This window comes from Anser anser (genome assembly GCF_964211835.1).
Source record: "Anser anser genome assembly, contig: HAP1_SCAFFOLD_127, whole genome shotgun sequence".
NCBI classification, from domain to species: Eukaryota; Metazoa; Chordata; class Aves; order Anseriformes; family Anatidae; genus Anser; species Anser anser.
In genome coordinates, this window is record NW_028153864.1 from 187465 (window position 1) to 211608 (window position 24144).

The 24144-nt window shown below is 57.4% G+C and overlaps 2 protein-coding genes across 2 annotated transcripts; both read right to left on the reverse strand.

Annotated features, from left to right (window-relative positions):
- Positions 1–432: 432 nt before the first annotated feature.
- On the reverse strand, positions 433–9427 carry LOC310891292 (uncharacterized protein; the record flags this gene model as incomplete). Its single annotated transcript, XM_083853553.1, has 10 exons — positions 433–773; positions 1792–1943; positions 2760–2867; positions 3876–3977; positions 4609–4716; positions 5725–5826; positions 6458–6565; positions 7574–7675; positions 8307–8508; positions 9383–9427. The coding sequence occupies 9 exons, from the start codon at positions 9425–9427 to the stop codon at positions 1798–1800; spliced, it is 1023 nt and encodes a 340-aa protein (XP_083709679.1). The 3' UTR covers positions 433–773; positions 1792–1797.
- Positions 9428–10658: 1231 nt separating this feature from the next.
- LOC310891285 (uncharacterized protein) lies at positions 10659–15481 on the reverse strand. Its single transcript, XM_083853548.1, has 6 exons — positions 15296–15481; positions 14496–14608; positions 12542–12838; positions 11835–12176; positions 11102–11206; positions 10659–11029 (listed from the first exon to the last, which is right to left on the reverse strand). Exons 3-6 carry the CDS (start codon positions 12639–12641, stop codon positions 10929–10931), a joined length of 648 nt encoding a protein of 215 aa, XP_083709674.1. The 5' UTR covers positions 12642–12838; positions 14496–14608; positions 15296–15481; the 3' UTR covers positions 10659–10928.
- Between the last annotated feature and the right edge of the window lie 8663 nt (positions 15482–24144).

The window sequence follows — 24144 nt, forward strand, 5'->3', positions numbered from 1 at the left end:
AGACTTGGGCAATGAGCTGGGATTTTTCTCTTCTACCCCTTGAGGAGAGCTGAGCCGTGGGAGCGTTGGCATGGGGCGCCCTGGCCAAAATCGGCCATCCGTGCAGGGTCAGGACCTGAGGAGGGCTGGCTGTGGGGAGCCTGGCCTCGGCCCAGGATCAGGAAGGGCCCGCGCTTGTGTGTGGCTGCGGCACTGCCAGTTTGAGCAGGGGGTTCTCGGGTGAGCGCTGTGCAGGGTCACTGCCGCGCTCACAGCCCTTCTGTCTGCTCCTGCTGTGCTGCTCCCCAGCTCCCTTCCCCTGCGTTCCCTGCATGGTGGGCACAGTCTGGCTGACCCCCAGCACCGAGGACCCTCAGGCTTACTTCTCGATCAGTCACAAAGTCCTGCTGTGGGTTCCTGGGTGTTGCTGTACATAAGACCCGGACTGCTGTGCTGTATTACACAATATTTATTGGAAGTGTGGCCAAGGCTGCACCCCGGGGGGGGCTGCCCCAGCCCTTGGAAGAGGGTGGAGGGGGCCGTGGAGGTGATGTCTGTGCCCACGAGGACTGGGGGCTGCTGGGCCGGTCGTGCACCTTCCACTGATCCGCTGCCGGGCTTGGGGGCCGTGGAGGCCGGGCTGGTGGCAGGCGGGCCGCTCTTCCAGGCACTGATGGTGGCTGCTGGCATCGGGCCTGGCTCTCAGGCGTACCACGGTGGTCAGGCCGCCTGTAGGGGCTCACGGAGCGGCTGCGGGTGTCAATGTCTGGGCTGCCTGGGCTGCGGCGAGGCGCCTGCGGAGACAGGAACTTGCTGAGGCCGTGCTGCGGCTGCGGTGCCAGGCGGGTGCGAGGCAGCAGGGTGCAGGCACCCGGCTGTGCGTGAGCTGTGGGCACACAGTGCTCTGTGCAGAAAACAGGGTGCCCTGTGCCCTCGGCTGGGACTCTGCTCCCCTCCACATCCTGCCCCAGCTTGTCTCCTCCCCAGCGCCTCGCCAGCCATCCTGACCTGCCTGCTCTGCACGTGCTGTCCCAGCAAGAAGACCTGGCCCCCGCAGAGACAGGGGTCCACAGCCGGGCTCAGCACGACCGGGTCCCAACAGCCACCGGCTGCCCTTTTTCAGAGCGCCTTGCAAGGACCAGTACTCAGCTCCCTGCCCGGCCCTGGCCCTGGCCCAACAAGGTGACGGCCTCGGCTCCCTGTTCGGGGAGGTGCTGCCCATCCGCTCTTTGGGATGTGTAATTAAACACACAAGCTCTGTGTGTGCTGAGGACACGCACGCTGGCAGCGCTCAGGTGCGGCTGTGACACACCGACTGCCCCTCTCCAAGGCAATGCCCACAGCTGGCAGGGCTCATCCCCATGCTCCCAGTAGCTGGCACACCTTGGCTGAGGCGGACACCTGCAATTCAGGGCATCCCAGAACAGGGTGCCTTGTGCTGGGGGGGAACTGGCACTGCTGCGCTTCTCTCTCCGATGGCACCCTCTCTCAGCTCCTGCATTTCTCTTCCTGACCTCGCTTTGCCTACGGCTGTCCCTGGCTCTGCTCTTGCTGCGGAAGGGCCAAGCTTCGCTAAGACCAGCAACAGAAAAATGGGCTCCAGAACAGAATGCCCAGGAATTAGAGGCCACCTAAAGCACTGGACAGCAGAAATTTCAGAAGAGTCTGGTCAAAAACTAACTGCTCACTTCACAATACGCTAACGACAACTGCTTCCTGGCTGGCAGCAGCCACATAATAACGTTAACAAAGATACGGTAAAGAATTTGGGAGGGGGAGAGGAGGAGAGGGAGCGGGGGAACAACAACTCACTGATTTTTATGCCTCCAACGCCGGATAAGCACGCACGCAGCACACAACTATCAAAAACAGGAGGGGAGCCGAGAATGCCACAGTGCCTGCTATCCAGGAACTTAGGAAATATTGGCGCTTCGCAGTGTTTGCATTGTTCTCCCCATCCACGCCTGCAAGAACAATTGTGGACATTGCTGTGTCCTGCGCACTACTGGTAATCTCACCGGAGGTCTGACATTGCCAGGAAGTGTTCTGTTTCATTTGGTTAGCATCTTTGAGCAAGTGAAAATCCTCAGGCCGCAATGCTTCCTGAGGTTCAGCAGAAGCTGGGGAATCTGCCAAAGGCACTGCAACTCAAGGCACTCTGGAGCCTCCCTTTTGCCTCTCAGCTTTGTTTTCCCTCCATCCTTTGTTTCCCCTGCCATAATGCTGAGGGCCCAGTGTCTCAGGTTTGCTTCCCCAGCTCTTTGGAGTTCTAAAAGTTCTTAGGCGCTTGCCCACCTTCGCTGCTCGAGGCACACTCGGAGCCTTAGGGACAAAACTGAACAAAATTCGGGAGCCCAGGAGTGCCAGTGAGGCAGTGCCCTGTTTGCACTGGGTCAGGGCATCACTCTGGGCCTCAGCTCACAGGAGGGGTCCCGTTTCCCATCGTCTGCTCAATGGGCTTCTCATGGCTTCGTTCCCCCAAGAGCAAGGTTCCAAAATCCCTGGGAACTGGGTGCGCTGGGAGGTGACCCCTCTCTAGCCACAGCCACAGAGCTTTGTGAGCGTCTCTCCGCTGCACTGCTCTCACATGCTGTCACAGCCCGGGGAAGACAGCCATCCTCAGGGAGCCACTCCTGCCTTCCTCTGCAACACTTGCTGCCTACTGACACTCTTGGGTTTGGCTGCTGACATGAGCTGCAAGAGCGGGTACCAGGGCAAGAACCTGCACACGCATGCTGGTTCTGGTTGGTGACAGCGGATGACCAAGAAACAGCCTTTACCTGGTGGGGCAGTTGCCTGTGTTGCCCCTGTTCGTTTGTCAGAGAGTGGCAGCGTGCGACCGCTTCCTCGCCAAAGCACCTTCTTCGGCACAGTCTCTCTAACCAGCCCTTTAGAAAGAAAGCAGGACAGTGTGACCCTAAGGAACCGCTCCTCCTTTCGAGGACGGTATCTTTGAAAGGTAGTGCTTCTCAAAAGACATCCCTAAAGTTTAGAAGCTACGGCCTGGGCTTCTGGGGGAGGTACTCACTACTCCAAACAACATGTCATTCACAAAGAAAAATCTAAGTGTTCGACTCCTGGCAGTCTACCAGCACAGACAGCAAAATCTGGCCTGCTGCGAGACCAGGAGATTGCAGGAGATCTTCTTGTTCACATCGCACATAGTGCATTTTTGGCACACTGCAAGATGTTGCTCAATTCGTGCCTTCAAAGAGGACAGAAAAAAGCTGCATCCAGTTCAGAGGCAGGAACAGCCCTTCTGAGAAGCATGTCCATCCCATCATGCTGACTCCATCCCATGGGAAGGGCAAGAGTCACACACATCAGGCTGAGCCGCAAGCTCTTGAACCATGTTGTGGGCACAGTTGTGGGCATCAGGGAAGAGCCCACAGTCCCCAAACAAGAGGAGAAGCACAGCCAAGTCATTTGAAACCCAACTAGAATTGGACAGCTAAATCAGCTGAAACTGAGGTAAGCGCCAAGGGTGCTTTTCCCCTGCAGTGACATGTGTCTCCCGGCAAATGAGACAGCAAGGACTGCTTGGGCTGTGCCTCCTGCCTTGAACTCGCCCAGCTGCAAGCAGCGCTGTGCGGGAGCTGAACACAAGTTCAGCAGAAGCCCTTTGCTGCTGGCTGGATACCAATGTTTGCACGGAACAGCTCGGACCACTTATGGTAGTGCTGGGCTAGCAGCTGCCCCTGGGACACGGCGTGACCCACAAGCGGCAGCAGAGGCTCTCGGCCTTCTCTGGCGCTCACCAGTGCCTGCCAGGTGTGAAATTGAGTGTCTCCGCTCTGATCCATCCCTTCCTGCTGTGCAGGTTACGGTGTGTCCACACATGGATTTAGAACCTCAGCTTCCCAAGTCTTATGGCGGACAGAGTGAAATATACCCACCAGGTGCTGCCTCCTCTAACTCCTTTATGAGATCCTCTACGATGTCAGGGGATGTTGGGGAAGATTTTCTTATTTCAGCATTGTCCTTTGCTCTTAGAGGACCTGAACAGAAAGTAGGAAGTTAACTTTGGCACCAGTGCAATTTGGAGAAGCAGGGCTTAGTTTGTGAAGTCAGTGAAATGACTTCCCACCCCTGGGATACCAGCTGGGCTCCAGCGCAGGAAGCAGCCGAGGGTCTGGCAAAGCCCTCCCTGGGGACACTTCTGCAACCAAAGCCCCGTGAGAAGTTTCTGTCACATCGACACCTACATCAGTAGCTCTATGGCAGTGCCCTGTTTGCACTGGGTCAGGGCATCACTCTGGGCCTCAGCTCACAGGAGGGGTCCCGTTTCCCATCGTCTGCTCAATGGGCTTCTGACGGCCTCGTTCCACCAAGAGCAAGGTTCCAAAATCCCTGGGAACTGGGTGCGCTGGGAGGTGACCCCTCTCTAGCCACAGCCACAGAGCTTTGTGAGCGTCTCTCCGCTGCACTGCTCTCACATGCTGTCACAGCCCGGGGAAGACAGCCATCCTCAGGGAGCCACTCCTGCCTTCCTCTGCAACACTTGCTGCCTACTGACACTCTTGGGTTTGGCTGCTGACATGAGCTGCAAGAGCGGGTACCAGGGCAAGAACCTGCACACGCATGCTGGTTCTGGTTGGTGACAGCGGATGACCAAGAAACAGCCTTTACCTGGTGGGGCAGTTGCCTGTGTTGCCCCTGTTCGTTTGTCAGAGAGTGGCAGCGTGCGACCGCTTCCTCGCCAAAGCACCTTCTTCGGCACAGTCTCTCTAACCAGCCCTTTAGAAAGAAAGCAGGACAGTGTGACCCTAAGGAACCGCTCCTCCTTTCGAGGACGGTATCTTTGAAAGGTAGTGCTTCTCAAAAGACATCCCTAAAGTTTAGAAGCTACGGCCTGGGCTTCTGGGGGAGGTACTCACTACTCCAAACAACATGTCATTCACAAAGAAAAATCTAAGTGTTCGACCCCTGGCAGTCTACCAGCACAGACAGCAAAATCTGGCCTGCTGCGAGACCAGGAGATTGCAGGAGATCTTCTTGTTCACATCGCACATAGTGCATTTTTGGCACACTGCAAGATGTTGCTCAATTCGTGCCTTCAAAGAGGACAGAAAAAAGCTGCATCCAGTTCAGAGGCAGGAACAGCCCTTCTGAGAAGCATGTCCATCCCATCATGCTGACTCCATCCCATGGGAAGGGCAAGAGTCACACACATCAGGCTGAGCCGCAAGCTCTTGAACCATGTTGTGGGCACAGTCGTGGGCATCAGGGAAGAGCCCACAGTCCCCAAACAAGAGGAGAAGCACAGCCAAGTCATTTGAAACCCAACTAGAATTGGACAGCTAAATCAGCTGAAACTGAGGTAAGCGCCAAGGGTGCTTTTCCCCTGCAGTGACATGTGTCTCCCGGCAAATGAGACAGCAAGGACTGCTTGGGCTGTGCCTCCTGCCTTGAACTCGCCCAGCTGCAAGCAGCGCTGTGCGGGAGCTGAACACAAGTTCAGCAGAAGCCCTTTGCTGCTGGCTGGATACCAATGTTTGCACGGAACAGCTCGGACCACTTATGGTAGTGCTGGGCTAGCAGCTGCCCCTGGGACACGGCGTGACCCACAAGCGGCAGCAGAGGCTCTCGGCCTTCTCTGGCGCTCACCAGTGCCTGCCAGGTGTGAAATTGAGTGTCTCCGCTCTGATCCATCCCTTCCTGCTGTGCAGGTTACGGTGTGTCCACACATGGATTTAGAACCTCAGCTTCCCAAGTCTTATGGCGGACAGAGTGAAATATACCCACCATGTGCTGCCTCGTCTAACTCCTTTATGAGATCCTCTACGATGTCAGGGGATGTTGGGGAAGATTTTCTTATTTCAGCATTGTCCTTTGCTCTTAGAGGACCTGAACAGAAAGTAGGAAGTTAACTTTGGCACCAGTGCAATTTGGAGAAGCAGGGCTTAGTTTGTGAAGTCAGTGAAATGACTTCCCACCCCTGGGATACCAGCTGGGCTCCAGCGCAGGAAGCAGCCGAGGGTCTGGCAAAGCCCTCCCTGGGGACACTTCTGCAACCAAAGCCCCGTGAGAAGTTTCTGTCACATCGACACCTACATCAGTAGCTCTATGGCAGTGCCCTGTTTGCACTGGGTCAGGGCATCACTCTGGGCCTCAGCTCACAGGAGGGGTCCCGTTTCCCATCGTCTGCTCAATGGGCTTCTGACGGCCTCGTTCCACCAAGAGCAAGGTTCCAAAATCCCTGGGAACTGGGTGCGCTGGGAGGTGACCCCTCTCTAGCCACAGCCACAGAGCTTTGTGAGCGTCTCTCCGCTGCACTGCTCTCACATGCTGTCACAGCCCGGGGAAGACAGCCATCCTCAGGGAGCCACTCCTGCCTTCCTCTGCAACACTTGCTGCCTACTGACACTCTTGGGTTTGGCTGCTGACATGAGCTGCAAGAGCGGGTACCAGGGCAAGAACCTGCACACGCATGCTGGTTCTGGTTGGTGACAGCGGATGACCAAGAAACAGCCTTTACCTGGTGGGGCAGTTGCCTGTGTTGCCCCTGTTCGTTTGTCAGAGAGTGGCAGCGTGCGACCGCTTCCTCGCCAAAGCACCTTCTTCGGCACAGTCTCTCTAACCAGCCCTTTAGAAAGAAAGCAGGACAGTGTGACCCTAAGGAACCGCTCCTCCTTTCGAGGACGGTATCTTTGAAAGGTAGTGCTTCTCAAATGACATCCCTAAAGTTTAGAAGCTACGGCCTGGGCTTCTGGGGGAGGTACTCACTACTCCAAACAACATGTCATTCACAAAGAAAAATCTAAGTGTTCGACTCCTGGCAGTCTACCAGCACAGACAGCAAAATCTGGCCTGCTGCGAGACCAGGAGATTGCAGGAGATCTTCTTGTTCACATCGCACATAGTGCATTTTTGGCACACTGCAAGATGTTGCTCAATTCGTGCCTTCAAAGAGGACAGAAAAAAGCTGCATCCAGTTCAGAGGCAGGAACAGCCCTTCTGAGAAGCATGTCCATCCCATCATGCTGACTCCATCCCATGGGAAGGGCAAGAGTCACACACATCAGGCTGAGCCGCAAGCTCTTGAACCATGTTGTGGGCACAGTTGTGGGCATCAGGGAAGAGCCCACAGTCCCCAAACAAGAGGAGAAGCACAGCCAAGTCATTTGAAACCCAACTAGAATTGGACAGCTAAATCAGCTGAAACTGAGGTAAGCGCCAAGGGTGCTTTTCCCCTGCAGTGACATGTGTCTCCCGGCAAATGAGACAGCAAGGACTGCTTGGGCTGTGCCTCCTGCCTTGAACTCGCCCAGCTGCAAGCAGCGCTGTGCGGGAGCTGAACACAAGTTCAGCAGAAGCCCTTTGCTGCTGGCTGGATACCAATGTTTGCACGGAACAGCTCGGACCACTTATGGTAGTGCTGGGCTAGCAGCTGCCCCTGGGACACGGCGTGACCCACAAGCGGCAGCAGAGGCTCTCGGCCTTCTCTGGCGCTCACCAGTGCCTGCCAGGTGTGAAATTGAGTGTCTCCGCTCTGATCCATCCCTTCCTGCTGTGCAGGTTACGGTGTGTCCACACATGGATTTAGAACCTCAGCTTCCCAAGTCTTATGGCGGACAGAGTGAAATATACCCACCACGTGCTGCCTCGTCTAACTCCTTTATGAGATCCTCTACGATGTCAGGGGATGTTGGGGAAGATTTTCTTATTTCAGCATTGTCCTTTGCTCTTAGAGGACCTGAACAGAAAGTAGGAAGTTAACTTTGGCACCAGTGCAATTTGGAGAAGCAGGGCTTAGTTTGTGAAGTCAGTGAAATGACTTCCCACCCCTGGGATACCAGCTGGGCTCCAGCGCAGGAAGCAGCCGAGGGTCTGGCAAAGCCCTCCCTGGGGACACTTCTGCAACCAAAGCCCCGTGAGAAGTTTCTGTCACATCGACACCTACATCAGTAGCTCTATGGCAGTGCCCTGTTTGCACTGGGTCAGGGCATCACTCTGGGCCTCAGCTCACAGGAGGGGTCCCGTTTCCCATCGTCTGCTCAATGGGCTTCTGACGGCCTCGTTCCACCAAGAGCAAGGTTCCAAAATCCCTGGGAACTGGGTGCGCTGGGAGGTGACCCCTCTCTAGCCACAGCCACAGAGCTTTGTGAGCGTCTCTCCGCTGCACTGCTCTCACATGCTGTCACAGCCCGGGGAAGACAGCCATCCTCAGGGAGCCACTCCTGCCTTCCTCTGCAACACTTGCTGCCTACTGACACTCTTGGGTTTGGCTGCTGACATGAGCTGCAAGAGCGGGTACCAGGGCAAGAACCTGCACACGCATGCTGGTTCTGGTTGGTGACAGCGGATGACCAAGAAACAGCCTTTACCTGGTGGGGCAGTTGACTTCACTGGCTCTGTTCTTTTGCCAGGGAGCGGCAGCGTGCGACCGCTTCCTCGCCAAAGCACCTTCTTCGGCACAGTCTCTCTAACCAGCCCTTTAGAAAGAAAGCAGGACAGTGTGACCCTAAGGAACCGCTCCTCCTTTCGAGGACGGTATCTTTGAAAGGTAGTGCTTCTCAAAAGACATCCCTAAAGTTTAGAAGCTACGGCCTGGGCTTCTGGGGGAGGTACTCACTACTCCAAACAACATGTCATTCACAAAGAAAAATCTAAGTGTTCGACCCCTGGCAGTCTACCAGCACAGACAGCAAAATCTGGCCTGCTGCGAGACCAGGAGATTGCAGGAGATCTTCTTGTTCACATCGCACATAGTGCATTTTTGGCACACTGCAAGATGTTGCTCAATTCGTGCCTTCAAAGAGGACAGAAAAAAGCTGCATCCAGTTCAGAGGCAGGAACAGCCCTTCTGAGAAGCATGTCCATCCCATCATGCTGACTCCATCCCATGGGAAGGGCAAGAGTCACACACATCAGGCTGAGCCGCAAGCTCTTGAACCATGTTGTGGGCACAGTTGTGGGCATCAGGGAAGAGCCCACAGTCCCCAAACAAGAGGAGAAGCACAGCCAAGTCATTTGAAACCCAACTAGAATTGGACAGCTAAATCAGCTGAAACTGAGGTAAGCGCCAAGGGTGCTTTTCCCCTGCAGTGACATGTGTCTCCCGGCAAATGAGACAGCAAGGACTGCTTGGGCTGTGCCTCCTGCCTTGAACTCGCCCAGCTGCAAGCAGCGCTGTGCGGGAGCTGAACACAAGTTCAGCAGAAGCCCTTTGCTGCTGGCTGGATACCAATGTTTGCACGGAACAGCTCGGACCACTTATGGTAGTGCTGGGCTAGCAGCTGCCCCTGGGACACGGCGTGACCCACAAGCGGCAGCAGAGGCTCTCGGCCTTCTCTGGCGCTCACCAGTGCCTGCCAGGTGTGAAATTGAGTGTCTCCGCTCTGATCCATCCCTTCCTGCTGTGCAGGTTACGGTGTGTCCACACATGGATTTAGAACCTCACCTTCCCACAAGCCCTGCCCACCCACCTGCTCCCGGTGGTCGCCATGGCGCAGCCTGGGCACCCCGGGCACACAGGGCCACCAGCAGGAGGAAGAGGACGCAGGCAGGGGCCGTGGCTCCCCACACTCGCACCATGCTTCCACCACCGCCGCTGCAGCTGCAGCTACTGCTGCTGTCAGGACCGGTGCGGAGCAGTGCCTGTGGGCTGGCCCAGCGTCACAATGGGGTGTCGGGATGTCACGGCCCAGCACTGCATCACCGAGAGGTATTGTGACCTCGCAGCCCTCCCGGTGTCACGGAGCAGCGTTGGGACCTCATGGCCCGGCAGCACGCTCCCTCCCCTCTATCGATTCTTTCTCATCCACTGCTGGCTGCCGGGGGCTGAGGGCATGGCAGAAAGAGGCTGGAGGGGAAGGAAGGCTGCGAGGTGGAGATAAGGCCGCGGAGGACAGGAGAGAGCGGTTCCGCTATCCTCATATCTCACAGCCTCATACTGCCCCAAAGTCGCTCTGTATCCCATCGGCAGGGTCGCCATCTCCTTCCTGCCCCCATATCCCTCCCCAGCAGCCTGCCGTATCCCCAAAGCCCCCTGTCCTTAGTGCCATCCATAGCCAGATTTCCCAGCGCGCCCCCATCAGCTCAGGTTCCCGTATTGATCACGCAGCTTCCCCACATCCCTGCATTCCCCTCATATCCAGTGCTGGTGGCATGCCATATCCCATAGCCCCGCACATGCCCCAAATATCCACCACTCACTCCTTAACGTCCCACCCCAATATCCCCCCAGTTCCCTGTACGCCACCCCCAGGGGCTCAAATGCCACCTCCACATTTTCACACGTTCCCAGTCTCTGCATTTCCAGCATCCTCCTGTTGCAGCCCCACAGCTCCCACGTATATGGGCTATGGGACATTCCCCTCCAAAAGCCCAAACACCAGAGCCCCCAGCCACCCACCCCACCTGCAGCGGCTCTCCCACCCCTCCCTGGATGCCCTAACATCCCTAACACACCGGGACAACCAGGCGAGGTGACAGCGGTGGCCATCCAGTTAATGACACGCACAAGGGCTTGTTCTGATTTGGGGGCTCTCCTTCCACCTTTTTTCTTCTCCTTCACCTCTCCAACCTGCTCTTCCCACCGTCGTGCCCTCCTCGATGCTCCTGGCATCCCTTTTCTTCCCCATCCCTCTCTCACTCTGTCTCAGCCTCTGTCCATGCTTTCATTTTTCACTCACACTGTTTGTCTCTCCATTTCATTTCTCACCCTTTCTCACTCCTTTCTTTTTCCTCACAATTTCCATTTTTATTTCTGGTCTTTCTTCATTTTCTCTTTCACAATCACCCTTCCCGACAACGTCCATGTCTCCTCCCTCCCCTCTACCACGTGAAACGACCCCTTTCTACTTCTTTCATCCTCCCAGGAACCGTTCCTTGCTTTGTTTTCCCACAGGTGAGCACCTGTTTGGCTGCACACCAGTCTTTTGGGATGCGTCTTCAGCAGGGAGCGGTCTTTAGGGGGTGGAATCGCCCACAGCATCTTCCTCTCATTAGTGTTCCTCATACTTATTCTCCTCCTGAAGGGTGTGTGGGGATCTGGCGTGCAGCTGGGAGATCCCGGCAGGGCTGGCTCCAGACAGGAACGAGGCGTCTGCGGGAAGGAGCGAGGTGGGTGGTGGGGAGCCCAAAGGTGGGGCGATTCCCCCCTCAGCTCAGGGTGTACCTTTGGTTCTCCCCCGGGCCCAGAAGAAGAGGAGGATGAGGCTGTTGATGGTGAGGAAGCAGCCGCCCACAACCAGGAGCCGTAGAAGAAGGAAGCAGCTCTTCCCTGCAAGAGGGTGGGACAGGTTAGGAGATGTAGACACAGTTCATGCGTGCTGACGGAGGGAAGGCTGTGAGCATCGTTCCGCCACCATCTCTCTTTCCCTTTCCCCACCCCTCCGTCTCCAGGCATTCTGCTCAGGTCCTGAGTGCTGAACACCCAAAGACTTTCCCCGCTTGCTTGGCTCTGCAGGAGGCACTGAGAAATTTGGGAACAATGGCTCGGGAGGCCAAGGAGAGGCTGCTGAGCCATAAAGGTGGACAGAGGGATGCTCGATACTTGTTTGGGGTGGTTGGGGTGGTGGAAGGGCTGAGAGGGAGGGAGAGGTGGGTGCAAGACTGGGTGGGCTGAGTCATGGACAGAAGGATGGTGATCGGATAGATAGAGCAGCTGCCCGGTGCAAAAATCAGCTAGTTTGGAGAGGAACGTACAGGGACTGGAATGGAATCGTTTCAGGAAAAAATGGAGAGAGGGAGGGACAGACGGATGGACAGATGGAGAGAGGGATGGTTTAATGGGCTGGTTACTGGATGGATGGATGGGTGGGTGGATGGATGGATGGATGGGTGGGTGGATGGGTTGGTGGTGGATGGACTGACAGATTGTTAGGTGGGTGGATGGATGGCCAGCTCACCTTTCTTTTGGGCATTTATACTGATAGACACGGCTTGGCTTGTGAAGGACGGGATCCACCTCTCAGGCTTTTTTTCCTCATACTTGCAGGTAAAGTTTCCACTCTGTTGGGGACCAGCACGTGGGAGCTGGAGGACCATGGAAGTCCTTAAATTGCCCCCGTGATCTGCTGCATTGTCCTCAGAGCCTTCTGTCGTAGGGAGGACCTCTTGGCCATCCCTGTAGAAGTGAAACCTCCGTACAGTGGCGTCTCCAGGGGCCTTACAGATGATGCTCAGGAGATCTCCTGCCATCACCTCTCCCAGCGGGGACTCCACCGTCAGCAGGGGCTGGGGAAGGTGGTCTGAGAAAAGGGGAGGAATAAATGGAGACGTAGCAATAAGGACAGCACAAACGGATCTCCAGTTGTTTGCCTTCCCACTGCATGCAGCAAAGCTTGGGATTGTAGGCTTCCTGCCACGACATGAGAAGAGCGCCAGTGGCAGCCACCTTCCAGACCATGCTGGTCCCAGAAAGATAAATCCTCCACCCAGAAATCCTACTGATTTTGGCGATGGGCTGGGTTAAACCACAAAGCCCACCAATCCTGATTTCCAGGTGAGTTGTCACATTGCGGGGCGATAGCTGACACCCACGTTTGGGCATCTGAATAGTTCTCAGAGAGGAGGGAGAAAGCAGAGAGAAAGATAAAGAAATCACACAGCTCACCTCCAATCTTGATCACCAGTTTTTCGCTGGTTGGGGATATGAGCTGCTTCCGACCTTGCTTGAGGGAATAGCTGCAGAAATGCGGCCCCCTGTGTTGCATTCGGGAGAGGACGAACTCAAACGTGTAGTTATTCGTCGAGCTAAATCCTGAAACTGCCCAGCCAGCCTCGCCAAAAATTTGGTACGTCAGCTTCCCAGTGATGCTGGGGGGAGTGGTGCACACCAGCGTGACAGCGTCTCCAAAGAAATATTCCTTCTGTCCCTGCAGCACCCAGAGGGTCGGGGCAGGGACTGCGGCTGGGGGATAGAGAGGGAGACAGGCAGGGGGGACGGAGGTGAGGTGCAAGGAGCAGAGGCAGAAGGGACTAACTCCACGCAAATAAAAGAAACTGGCTTTCATTTCAAGGAATACAATAAAGCACAGAGGGGACCTCGTAAAGCAGAAATGTCTCTGGGCTAGGACTCATTTTATCTCCTTGGGATTCAGCACAAGGTTGCGTCCCGCTGCGGGAAGTGATGAAAGAAAGGAGACTGCAAAAACCCTTTCCACACCCTGGGCAGCTTTGCCATGCCGGCAGAAATGTCCTTAATGTGCTTTCAAGCAATTTTATTTTTTTTTGCTGCAACTTGGTAATTTATGAAAATAGGAAATGGGGAAGGGGGGTTGAAAAGGCTAAGGGTGAAGGGTAAAACCCGTCGCTGATGCTCCTCCACAGCAGCCACTGGGAAAACACGTTTGGTCTCCACCTCCCTACCTGCCCCCAGCTGCAAACCCTACAAAAATACCATTGACCCACACCCAAAATAGGAGGAGCAGGTGTGGGAAGGAGAGGGCCGGGAAGGGGTTGGGTCTCAAGGGGTTTCCACTCACCACCAGTGTGTTGACACGAGGCAGGACCTCAACAAAGTGAGATAACGAAAAATCCCCAGCACCCAATTTCACCACTGGGTTGTTATGGGGAGGGGGAATGAGGCTGAGGGTCTCCCAGACAGTCACACCTGTGGGACCCCAAATCCAGCCGTGCCCCCAGCAGCTCAGCCCCTGTTTAAGGAGACCCCAGAGGAGTTACCTTCCTCGGAGACCATCTGGCGATGTTAAGGCCCCCCCCCCCCCCCCCAGATTACTAAGACTCCCCCCCCCCAAGCCATTAAGGACCCTCCCTTTTAACCCCATTTTATCCCCCAATTTAACCCCCCCCACTTTACCCCCACCCCCCCACTTTACCCCCAGCCCCCCCATTTTAACCCCAGCCCCCCCATTTTAACCCCCTTTAACCCCAACCCCCCCGTTTAACCCCCCCGTTTTACCCCCAACCCCCCAAATTTTCCCCCAACCCCCCCAATTTACTCCCCCTTTACCCCCAACCCCCCCATTTTACCCCCAGCCCCCCATTTTACCCCCCCATTTTACCCCCACCCCCCCCATTTTACCCCCCCCACTTTATCCCCAACCCCCCCCCCACTTTACCCTCACCCCCCTTGTCCCACCCCCCCCAATTTGGGCTCCCCCATTTAACCCCCCCCCTCATTTTACACCCAACCCCCCCACTTTACCCCACCCCCCCATTTTACCCCCGGTCCCCCCCCCCAGTTTACCCCCAGCCCCCATTTAACCCCCCCATTTTACCCTCACCCCCCTAATTTGAAACCCCCAATTTACCCCTGAACCCCCCCAACTTACCCCTGAACCCCCCCAATTTACCCCCGACCTCCCCCAATCTACCCCCACCCCCCCATTTACCCCCACCCCCCCCACTTTTACCCCCCCCCATTTTTTACCCCCCCCACCTGCGAAAATGCCGCCGCCGCCTCCTCCACGCCCTCCGCCAGCATCTGTGCCAGCTCCAGCCACACCTGGAGGGGGGGGGAGGCAAAAACCCACAAATATGACCCCCCCGTGTCCCCCCCCCACCCAAAAAATCGTGTCCCCCCCCCTGGGGCGGGGGGTCCTCACCTCGATGGGGGCCGGGCGCGGCGGCGCCGCTGCTCCTCCAGGCAGGCGCGGTGCTGGGTGCCCACGGCCTCGCGCGCCGCCCGGCCCCGCAGCCGCGACACCAGGCCGAGGATCTTTGCCGGGGGGGGGGCACAGGAATTAGGGACCCCCCCTCAAATACCCCATAGCCCCCCCCAAAAATATCCCGTAGTTCCAGCCCCCGGGAGCTGCCACCCACCCCGACCCCATAGGACCCACTGATATGCCCCCCCCCCATTGCCACCCCAAAACCCCCCGTTGCCCCCCCCCGTGTACCCCCAGCCCCCCCCCGTGCACCCCCCCCATCCCCATGTACCCCCCCATTTCCCCCCGGTGCACCCCCAGACCCCCCCCCATCCCATTGTACCCCCCCATTGCCCCCCCCATGTACCTTGGGGTACGCAGGGACCCGGGACCCCCCCGGGGACCCCCCCCAAGCCCCCTCCCCGAGGAATTGGGGACCCAGGACCCCTTCCAACCCCCCCCCAAGGACCCCCCCGTGTTATTAAGGACCACCCCCCCCCCACGGGCATATTAAGGGACCCCCCCCCCAAGCCATTAAGGACCCTCCCCGGGACCCCTCCCAACACCACCCCCCCCCCAATAAATTAAGGACCCCCCCCAAGCATATTAAGGACCCCCCCCCGGGCATTAAGCCCCCTTCCCCCCCCCCGGGATATTAAGGACCCCCCCCGGGCCATTAAGCCCCCCCCCGGGATATTAAGGAACCCCTGGGATATTAAGGCCCCCCCCATGGATTTTAAGCCCCCCCCCGGGCCCACCTCGGCCTCGCTCCGCCGGGGGAGGCTCTCCCGCAGCGGCCGGGCCTGGAGCTCCGGGAGGCCGAGGGCGGCCTGGGCCCGCAGCGCCGCCAGCAGCGATCGCTTCTCCCGCAGCGACCAGGCCGCGGCCCGGGGCCTCCCCGCCGGGGCCTCGGCGAAGCGGGCCGGGACCAGGCGGGGCCGGGGGGGAGGCTTCATGGCGCGGGGAGATGGCGTCAGGGCGACGAAACGGGGTGGAAACGGGGGGAGCTGGGAGGGAACGGCCCGCCGGGGGGTGCTGGGAGATGTGGTTCGGGGGGGGAGGAGAAAGGGACAGCAGGTCTACCCAAAGGCTGCTGCTGGGAGGCTTCATTAGGGGCGTAATTAGGGTTAGGGTCGGGGTTGTTTGGAGAGAGGAGGCGCAGAGTCCTGTTGTGTGTGGGGCTGTGTAAAGGCTCCCAAAGGGAGGTCAGGTCTACCCAAAGGCTTGGGTTGGGAGGCTTAATTAGGGGCGTAATTAGGGTTACATTTAGGGTAGTTTGGAGAAAGAGAAGGCGCAGGGTCCTGTTGCGTGTGGGGCTGTGTAAAGGCTCCCAAAGGGAGGTCAGGTCTACCCAAAGGCTTGGGTTGACAGGCTTAATTAGGGGTGTAATTAGGGTTAGGCTTAATATCCTGGGGGGGGGGTTGGGGGGGTCCCAGGGAGGATCCTTAATGGCTTGGGGGGGGGGGTCTTAGTGGCTATGGGGGGGGCCTTAATTAGGGTTAGGGTCTGGAGAGAGAGAAGGCGCAGAGTCCTGTTGTGTGGGGTTGCATAAAGGCTCCCCAGGGGAGTTCAGGTGTACCCAAAGGCTTCGGAATGGGGGCACTTTTTGATGGGAGAATCGGGGGACTGCTCCACGGCACTCGTCTCTCCCTTCCACTCAAGAGCGCCTTGCAGACGGCTGCTGGGCACCTGCAGTGGCACCGTGCTGGTACAAAAGTAAGCGTGTGTGGAGCATGCTGCGATCTACCTCTTCCTTAGTGACCTGCAGCGACTGGAGGGGGCTGAGGCAATGAAGCTCCGTGCTGTTCCCTCGGGCCCCCAGAGAGAAGAGATCAGCGCCTGCCCCTCCACTCCCCTCCTCAGGAAGCTGAGGGCCGCCGTGAGGCCTCCCCTCAGTCGCCTCTTTCTACCTCTAGTCTTAATAGCTGTTGTTCCACTCAGGATGGTAGTGCAGCAAAAAGAAGTATATTACACACTGTTTGCATGATGTAAAGAAATAAATAAAAAACACCACAATCTGGTAAAAACTGAGCTGAGCCTGTCCTTTAAAAAGGGGAGAATATGCTACGGAAAGGAAGAGCTGTCTTTGTAATTGCTCAGCCACTCAATCTTGCTATCGTCACCAGTGAAAAGCCGTTCTCCCCGTGTGCTGTGCCCTCGTGAAACCCCCCTCCCCAGAGCAGAGCATCCAGCTGTGGGGCCCAGCACAAGGGAGACTTGGGCAATGAGCTGGGATTTTTTTCTTCTACCCCTTGAGGAGAGCTGAGCCGTGGGAGCGTTGGCATGGGGCGCCCTGGCCAAAATCGGCCATCCGTGCAGGGTCAGGACCTGAGGAGGGCTGGCTGTGGGGAGCCTGGCCTCGGCCCAGGATCAGGAAGGGCCCGCGCTTGTGTGTGGCTGCGGCACTGCCAGTTTGAGCAGGGGGTTCTCGGGTGAGCGCTGTGCAGGGTCGCTGCCGCGCTCACAGCCCTTCTGTCTGCTCCTGCTGTGCTGCTCCCCAGCTCCCTTCCCCTGCGTTCCCTGCATGGTGGGCACAGTCTGGCTGACCCCCAGCACCGAGGACCCTCAGGGTTACTTGTCGATCAGTCACAAAGTCCTGCTGTGGGTTCCTGGGTGTTGCTGTACATAAGACCCGGACTGCTGTGCTGTATTATTCAATGTTTATTGGAAGTGTGGCCAAGGCTGCATCCCGGGGGGGGCTGCCCCAGCCCTTGGAAGAGGGTGGAGGGGGCCGTGGAGGTGATGTCTGTGCCCACGAGGACTGGTGGGTACTGGGCCGGTCGTGCACCTTCCACTGATCCGCTGCCGGGCTTGGGGGCCGTGGAGGCTGGGCTGGTGGCAGGCGGGCCGCTCTTCCAGGCACTGATGGTGGCTGCTGGCATCGGGCCTGGCTCTCAGGCGTACCACGGTGGTCAGGCTGCCTGTAGGGGCTCACGGAGCGGCTGCGGGTGTCAATGTCTGGGCTGCCTGGGCTGCGGCGAGGCGCCTGCGGAGACAGGAACTTGCTGAGGCCGTGCTGCGGCTGCGGTGCCAGGCGGGTGCGAGGCAGCAGGGTGCAGGCACCCGGCTGTGCGTGAGCTGTGGGCACACAGTGCTCTGTGCAGAAAACAGGGTGCCCTGTGCCCTCGGCTGGGACTCTGCTCCCCTCCACATCCTGCCCCAGCTTGTCTCCTCCCCAGCGCCTCGCCAGCCATCCTGACCTGCCTGCTCTGCACGTGCTGTCCCAGCAAGAAGACCTGGCCCCCGCAGAGACAGGGGTCCACAGCCGGGCTCAGCACGACCGGGTCCCAACAGCCACCGGCTGCCCTTTTTCAGAGCGCCTTGCAAGGACCAGTACTCAGCTCCCTGCCCGGCCCTGGCCCTGGCCCAACAAGGTGACGGCCTCGGCTCCCTGTTCGGGGAGGTGCTGCCCATCCGCTCTTTGGGATGTGTAATTAAACACACAAGCTCTGTGTGTGCTGAGGACACGCACGCTGGCAGCGCTCAGGTGCGGCTGTGACACACCGACTGCCCCTCTCCAAGGCAATGCCCGCAGCTGGCAGGGCTCATCCCCATGCTCCCAGTAGCTGGCACACCTTGGCTGAGGCGGACACCTGCAATTCAGGGCATCCCAGAACAGGGTGCCTTGTGCTGGGGGGGAACTGGCACTGCTGCGCTTCTCTCTCCGATGGCACCCTCTCTCAGCTCCTGCATTTCTCTTCCTGACCTCGCTTTGCCTACGGCTGTCCCTGGCTCTGCTCTTGCTGCGGAAGGGCCAAGCTTCGCTAAGACCAGCAACAGAAAAATGGGCTCCAGAACAGAATGCCCAGGAATTAGAGGCCACCTAAAGCACTGGACAGCAGAAATTTCAGAAGAGTCTGGTCAAAAACTAACTGCTCACTTCACAATACGCTAACGACAACTGCTTCCTGGCTGGCAGCAGCCACATAATAACGTTGACAAAGATACGGTAACGAATTTGGGAGGGGGAGAGGAGGAGAGGGAGCGGGGGAACAACAACTCACTGATTTTTCTGCCTCCAACGCCGGATAAGCACGCAGCATGAAGAACACAGCTATCACAAGCAGGAAGGCAATCAAGAATGCCACAGCGCCTTCTATGCAGTAACGGCCTCCTATGCAGTAACTTCGGAAATCTTGGGGCTTCGCAGTGTTTGCATTGTTCTCCCCATCCACGCCTGCAAGAACAATTGTGGACATTGCTGTGTCCTGCGCACTACTGGTAATCTCACCGGAGGTCTGACATTGCCAGGAAGTGTTCTGTTTCATTTGGTTAGCATCTTTGAGCAAGTGAAAATCCTCAGGCCGCAATGCTTCCTGAGGTTCAGCAGAAGCTGGGGAATCTGCCAAAGGCACTGCAACTCAAGGCACTCTGGAGCCTCCCTTTTGCCTCTCAGCTTTGTTTTCCCTCCATCCTTTGTTTCCCCTGCCATAATGCTGAGGGCCCAGTGTCTCAGGTTTGCTCCCCCAGCTCTTTGGAGTTCTAAAAGGTCTTAGGCGCTTGCCCACCTTCGCTGCTCGAGGCACACTCGGAGCCTTAGGGACAAAACTGAACAAAATTCGGGAGCCCAGGAGTGCCAGTGAGGCAGTGCCCCATCTGCACTGAGTCAGGGCATCACTCTGGGCCTCAGCTCACAGGAGGGGTCCCGTTTCCCATCGTCTGCTCAATGGGCTTCTCATGGCCTCGTTCCCCCAAGAGCAAGGTTCCAAAATCCCTGGGAACTGGGTGCGCTGGGAGGTGACCCCTCTCTAGCCACAGCCACAGAGCTTTGTGAGCGTCTCTCCGCTGCACTGCTCTCACATGCTGTCACAGCCCGGGGAAGACAGCCATCCTCAGGGAGCCACTCCTGCCTTCCTCTGCAACACTTGCTGCCTACTGACACTCTTGGGTTTGGCTGCTGACATGAGCTGCAAGAGCGGGTACCAGGGCAAGAACCTGCACACGCATGCTGGTTCTGGTTGGTGACAGCGGATGACCAAGAAACAGCCTTTACCTGGTGGGGCAGTTGACTTCACTGGCTCTGTTCTTTTGCCAGGGAGCGGCAGCGTGCGACCGCTTCCTCGCCAAAGCACCTTCTTCGGCACAGTCTCTCTAACCAGCCCTTTAGAAAGAAAGCAGGACAGTGTGACCCTAAGGAACCGCTCCTCCTTTCGAGGACGGTATCTTTGAAAGGTAGTGCTTCTCAAAAGACATCCCTAAAGTTTAGAAGCTACGGCCTGGGCTTCTGGGGGACGTACTCACTACTCCAAACAACATGTCATTCACAAAGAAAAATCTAAGTGTTCGACTCCTGGCAGTCTACCAGCACAGACAGCAAAATCTGGCCTGCTGCGAGACCAGGAGATTGCAGGAGATCTTCTTGTTCACATCGCACATAGTGCATTTTTGGCACACTGCAAGATGTTGCTCAATTCGTGCCTTCAAAGAGGACAGAAAAAAGCTGCATCCAGTTCAGAGGCAGGAACAGCCCTTCTGAGAAGCATGTCCATCCCATCATGCTGACTCCATCCCATGGGAAGGGCAAGAGTCACACACATCAGGCTGAGCCGCAAGCTCTTGAACCATGTTGTGGGCACAGTTGTGGGCATCAGGGAAGAGCCCACAGTCCCCAAACAAGAGGAGAAGCACAGCCAAGTCATTTGAAACCCAACTAGAATTGGACAGCTAAATCAGCTGAAACTGAGGTAAGCGCCAAGGGTGCTTTTCCCCTGCAGTGACATGTGTCTCCCGGCAAATGAGACAGCAAGGACTGCTTGGGCTGTGCCTCCTGCCTTGAACTCGCCCAGCTGCAAGCAGCGCTGTGCGGGAGCTGAACACAAGTTCAGCAGAAGCCCTTTGCTGCTGGCTGGATACCAATGTTTGCACGGAACAGCTCGGACCACTTATGGTAGTGCTGGGCTAGCAGCTGCCCCTGGGACACGGCGTGACCCACAAGCGGCAGCAGAGGCTCTCGGCCTTCTCTGGCGCTCACCAGTGCCTGCCAGGTGTGAAATTGAGTGTCTCCGCTCTGATCCATCCCTTCCTGCTGTGCAGGTTACGGTGTGTCCACACATGGATTTAGAACCTCAGCTTCCCAAGTCTTATGGCGGACAGAGTGAAATATACCCACCATGTGCTGCCTCCTCTAACTCCTTTATGATCTCCTCTATGATGTCAGGGGATGTTGGGGAAGATTTTCTTATTTCAGCATTGTCCTTCGCTGTTAGAGGACCTGAACAGAAAGTAGGAAGTTAACTTTGGCACCAGTGCAATTTGGAGAACCAGGGCTTAGTTTGTGAAGTCAGTGAAATGACTTCCCACCCCTGGGATACCAGCTGGGCTCCAGCGCAGGAAGCAGCCGAGGGTCTGGCAAAGCCCTCCCTGGGGACACTTCTGCAACCAAAGCCCTGTGAGAAGTTTCTGTCACATCGACACCTACATCAGTAGCTCTATGGCAGTGCCCTGTTTGCACTGGGTCAGGGCATCACTCTGGGCCTCAGCTCACAGGAGGGGTCCCGTTTCCCATCGTCTGCTCAATGGGCTTCTCATGGCCTCGTTCCCCCAAGAGCAAGGTTCCAAAATCCCTGGGAACTGGGTGCGCTGGGAGGTGACCCCTCTCTAGCCACAGCCACAGAGCTTTGTGAGCGTCTCTCCGCTGCACTGCTCTCACATGCTGTCACAGCCCGGGGAAGACAGCCATCCTCAGGGAGCCACTCCTGCCTTCCTCTGCAACACTTGCTGCCTACTGACACTCTTGGGTTTGGCTGCTGACATGAGCTGCAAGAGCGGGTACCAGGGCAAGAACCTGCACACGCATGCTGGTTCTGGTTGGTGACAGCGGATGACCAAGAAACAGCCTTTACCTGGTGGGGCAGTTGACTTCACTGGCTCTGTTCTTTTGCCAGGGAGCGGCAGCGTGCGACCGCTTCCTCGCCAAAGCACCTCCTTCGGCACAGTCTCTCTAACCAGCCCTTTAGAAAGAAAGCAGGACAGTGTGACTACAAGGAACTGCTCCTCCTTGAACCATATTCTGGGCACAGTTGCAAGCACACACCAGTTGCTGCTGGCTGGATACCAATGTTTGCACGGAACAACTCGGACCACTTATGGTAGTGCTGGGCTAGCAGCTGCCCCTGGGACACGGCGTGACCCACAAGCGGCAGCAGAGGCTCTCGGCCTTCTCTGGCGCTCACCAGTGCCTGCCAGGTGTGAAATTGAGTGTCTCCGCTCTGATCCATCCCTTCCTGCTGTGCAGGTTAAGGTGTGTCCACACATGGATTTAGAACCTCAGCTTCCCAAGTCTTATGGCGGACAGAGTGAAATATACCCACCAGGTGCTGCCTCGTCTAACTCCTTTATGAGATCCTCTATGATGTCAGAGGATGTTGGGGAAGATTTTCTTATTTCAGCATTGTCCTTTGCTCTTAGAGGACCTGAACAGAAAGTAGGAAGTTAACTTTGGCACCAGTGCAATTTGGAGGACCAGGGCTTCGTTTGTGAAGTCAGTGAAATGACTTCCCACCCCTGGGATACCAGCTGGGCTCCAGCGCAGGAAGCAGCCGAGGGTCTGGCAAAGCCCTCCCTGGGGACACTTCTGCAACCAAAGCCCCGTGAGAAGTTTCTGTCCCAGCGCCATCTACATCAATAGCTCAGTAGGAGAGCATACCAGGGCTCGTGCCTTGACAGGGCACACACACACGTGCCGGTCTATACCCTCCCACCTGCAGAGATGCCTGGCTGACGTTTGGGCTTTGAGCTGGCAGCTCTCAAAGGAAGTCAAAAGCCACAACTTACCCAGGCCATCTCCCAGAGCTTCAGTCCTGGAACCCATCTGGGAGCCTGGATCACCTTCGCCTTCGGTCCCATCTGTAAACACAAGTGGAGTCCCTCCTGTGAACTACGCCAACATACTCCTTCTGACCAGAGTGACAGAGAATGCGGTTCAAAGAGGGGACTGCTCCACGGCACTCGTCTCTCCCTGCCACTCCAGAGCATCTTGCAAACAGTTGCTGGGTGCCTGCAGTGGCACCGTGCTGGTACAAACTAAGCGTGCGTGGAGCTGCCCGGAGAAGGGCCCTCCCCGTGCCCACCCCAGGTCTCAACTCAAGCGCAAGGTGCCTGCTGGCTCTGCAGCACCTAGATGCTCCTGCCTTCCGCTGACTTACCTGGCAGATTAACCTGAGGCTCGTGGTCCACATCAGGCTGAGGTGTCGAGTAGCCAGAGCCTACGAGAACTGCTGCAATCAAGCACAGAAGAGAAACATTCCCCGTGCATGGTGTGATCTACCTCTTCCTTAGTGACCTGCAGCGACTGGAGGGGGCTCAGGCAAGGATGTGGGACCCAGACACGAGCCAGGATTTCCAAAGCCGCAAAGGGGCCTGCTGAGCTGGAGGCTCCCTCTTGGCCTCTTCCCAAATCCTCTCTCCAGGCTGTGCGCAACACCCCGCAGGGACCACGCCGCCAAAGATGTGGCCCCTCAGGTGTTTCTTACGGGAAGATCTCTGCTGGACACAAAGGAAGACCCCACTGCAGGGGGAGCGTGCAGACCCCGGGAAAAATGATCATCCATGTTTGTCATGGAGAAGCCCCCTGGCCAGTGAGCAGCTGAACCCTTGCTGAGCTAGCTCAACAAACCCTTAACAAACAGCAAGGAAATGAACACGGACAACTTACCACCTGTGGGACCCATACTGGCAGGCTCAGGAGCAGGATTCCATGGAGGCACTTGACCAGTACTGCCTGTGGGCACAAGTGGGATCAGACACAGGTAAGGGGAGCTTCCATTGCCTCTTGGGGCCTGCCTCTTCCTCAGTGACCGGGAGGCACTGGCTGGGGCTCAGGTAATGACATGGCCCAAACAGGAAGAAAAGCCTGGGTTCTTCCCTCTCTGTGGAGAGGGGCAGGGGTGGCATCTCTCCAAGTGAAGAAATATTCAGGGCTCATTTGTGCAAGCCCCCTCACGGCACAAACGCGCTTGGAAGACCCTGAATAAACTATTACAGCCCATTAGCCATCTTCCTTCAAGGAAGCACACTCGCAACGTACCTCGGGGATCCTCCTGAGGCTCCAAACCATGATCCAGCTGAGAAGCTGGATATCGAGAGCCAACATCGTCATCATCTAAAATCAAGCAGAGATGAGAGACGTTGCCATGGCATGCTGTGCTCTCCCTCTTCCCCAGCACCCTGCAGTGACTGAGGGGGCTGAGGCAATGTCACGGGACAAAGATGCAGGTGGAAATTTCCCAAGAGGGGCCAGCGGCCTCAGCCCCACAGGGGCTCAGACCCGGGCTTCTCGGCCCCAGCGCCGCTCCCGGCCCCCCCGGCAGGAAACAACCCCGCAGCAGCCACGGCCCCACCGTGCCACCCTGCGGGGCTTCTGCCTCCTGCCTGCCCCCTGCCCGCGGTGCCCGCCCGGCCCTGCTGCCATCCCGTCCCCGTCCCCTCCATCCATACGCGTGCCGCGCAGCACCATGCCGCCCAGGGTTTGGTGTTGGCCCCGGCCCTGCCCACCCACCTGCTCCCGGTGGTCGCCATGGCGCATCCTGGGCACCCCGGGCACACAGGGCCACCAGCAGGAGGAAGAGGACGCAGGCAGGGGCCGTGGCTCCCCACACTCGCACCATGC

What these genes read in the sequence shown, in the direction of transcription:
- LOC310891285 (XM_083853548.1), bottom strand. Translation starts at nt 12,641, where the DNA reads ATGCAACACAGGGGGCCGCATTTCTGCAGCTATTCCCTCAAGCAAGGT. An exon ending in TATAAATGCCCAAAAGAAAG is followed by an intron (nt 11,207 to 11,834) that starts GTGAGCTGGCCA and finishes ACCCTCTTGCAG; the next exon opens with GGAAGAGCTGCTTCCTTCTT. An exon ending in GGCCCGGGGGAGAACCAAAG is followed by an intron (nt 11,030 to 11,101) that starts GTACACCCTGAG and finishes TCCTTCCCGCAG; the next exon opens with ACGCCTCGTTCCTGTCTGGA.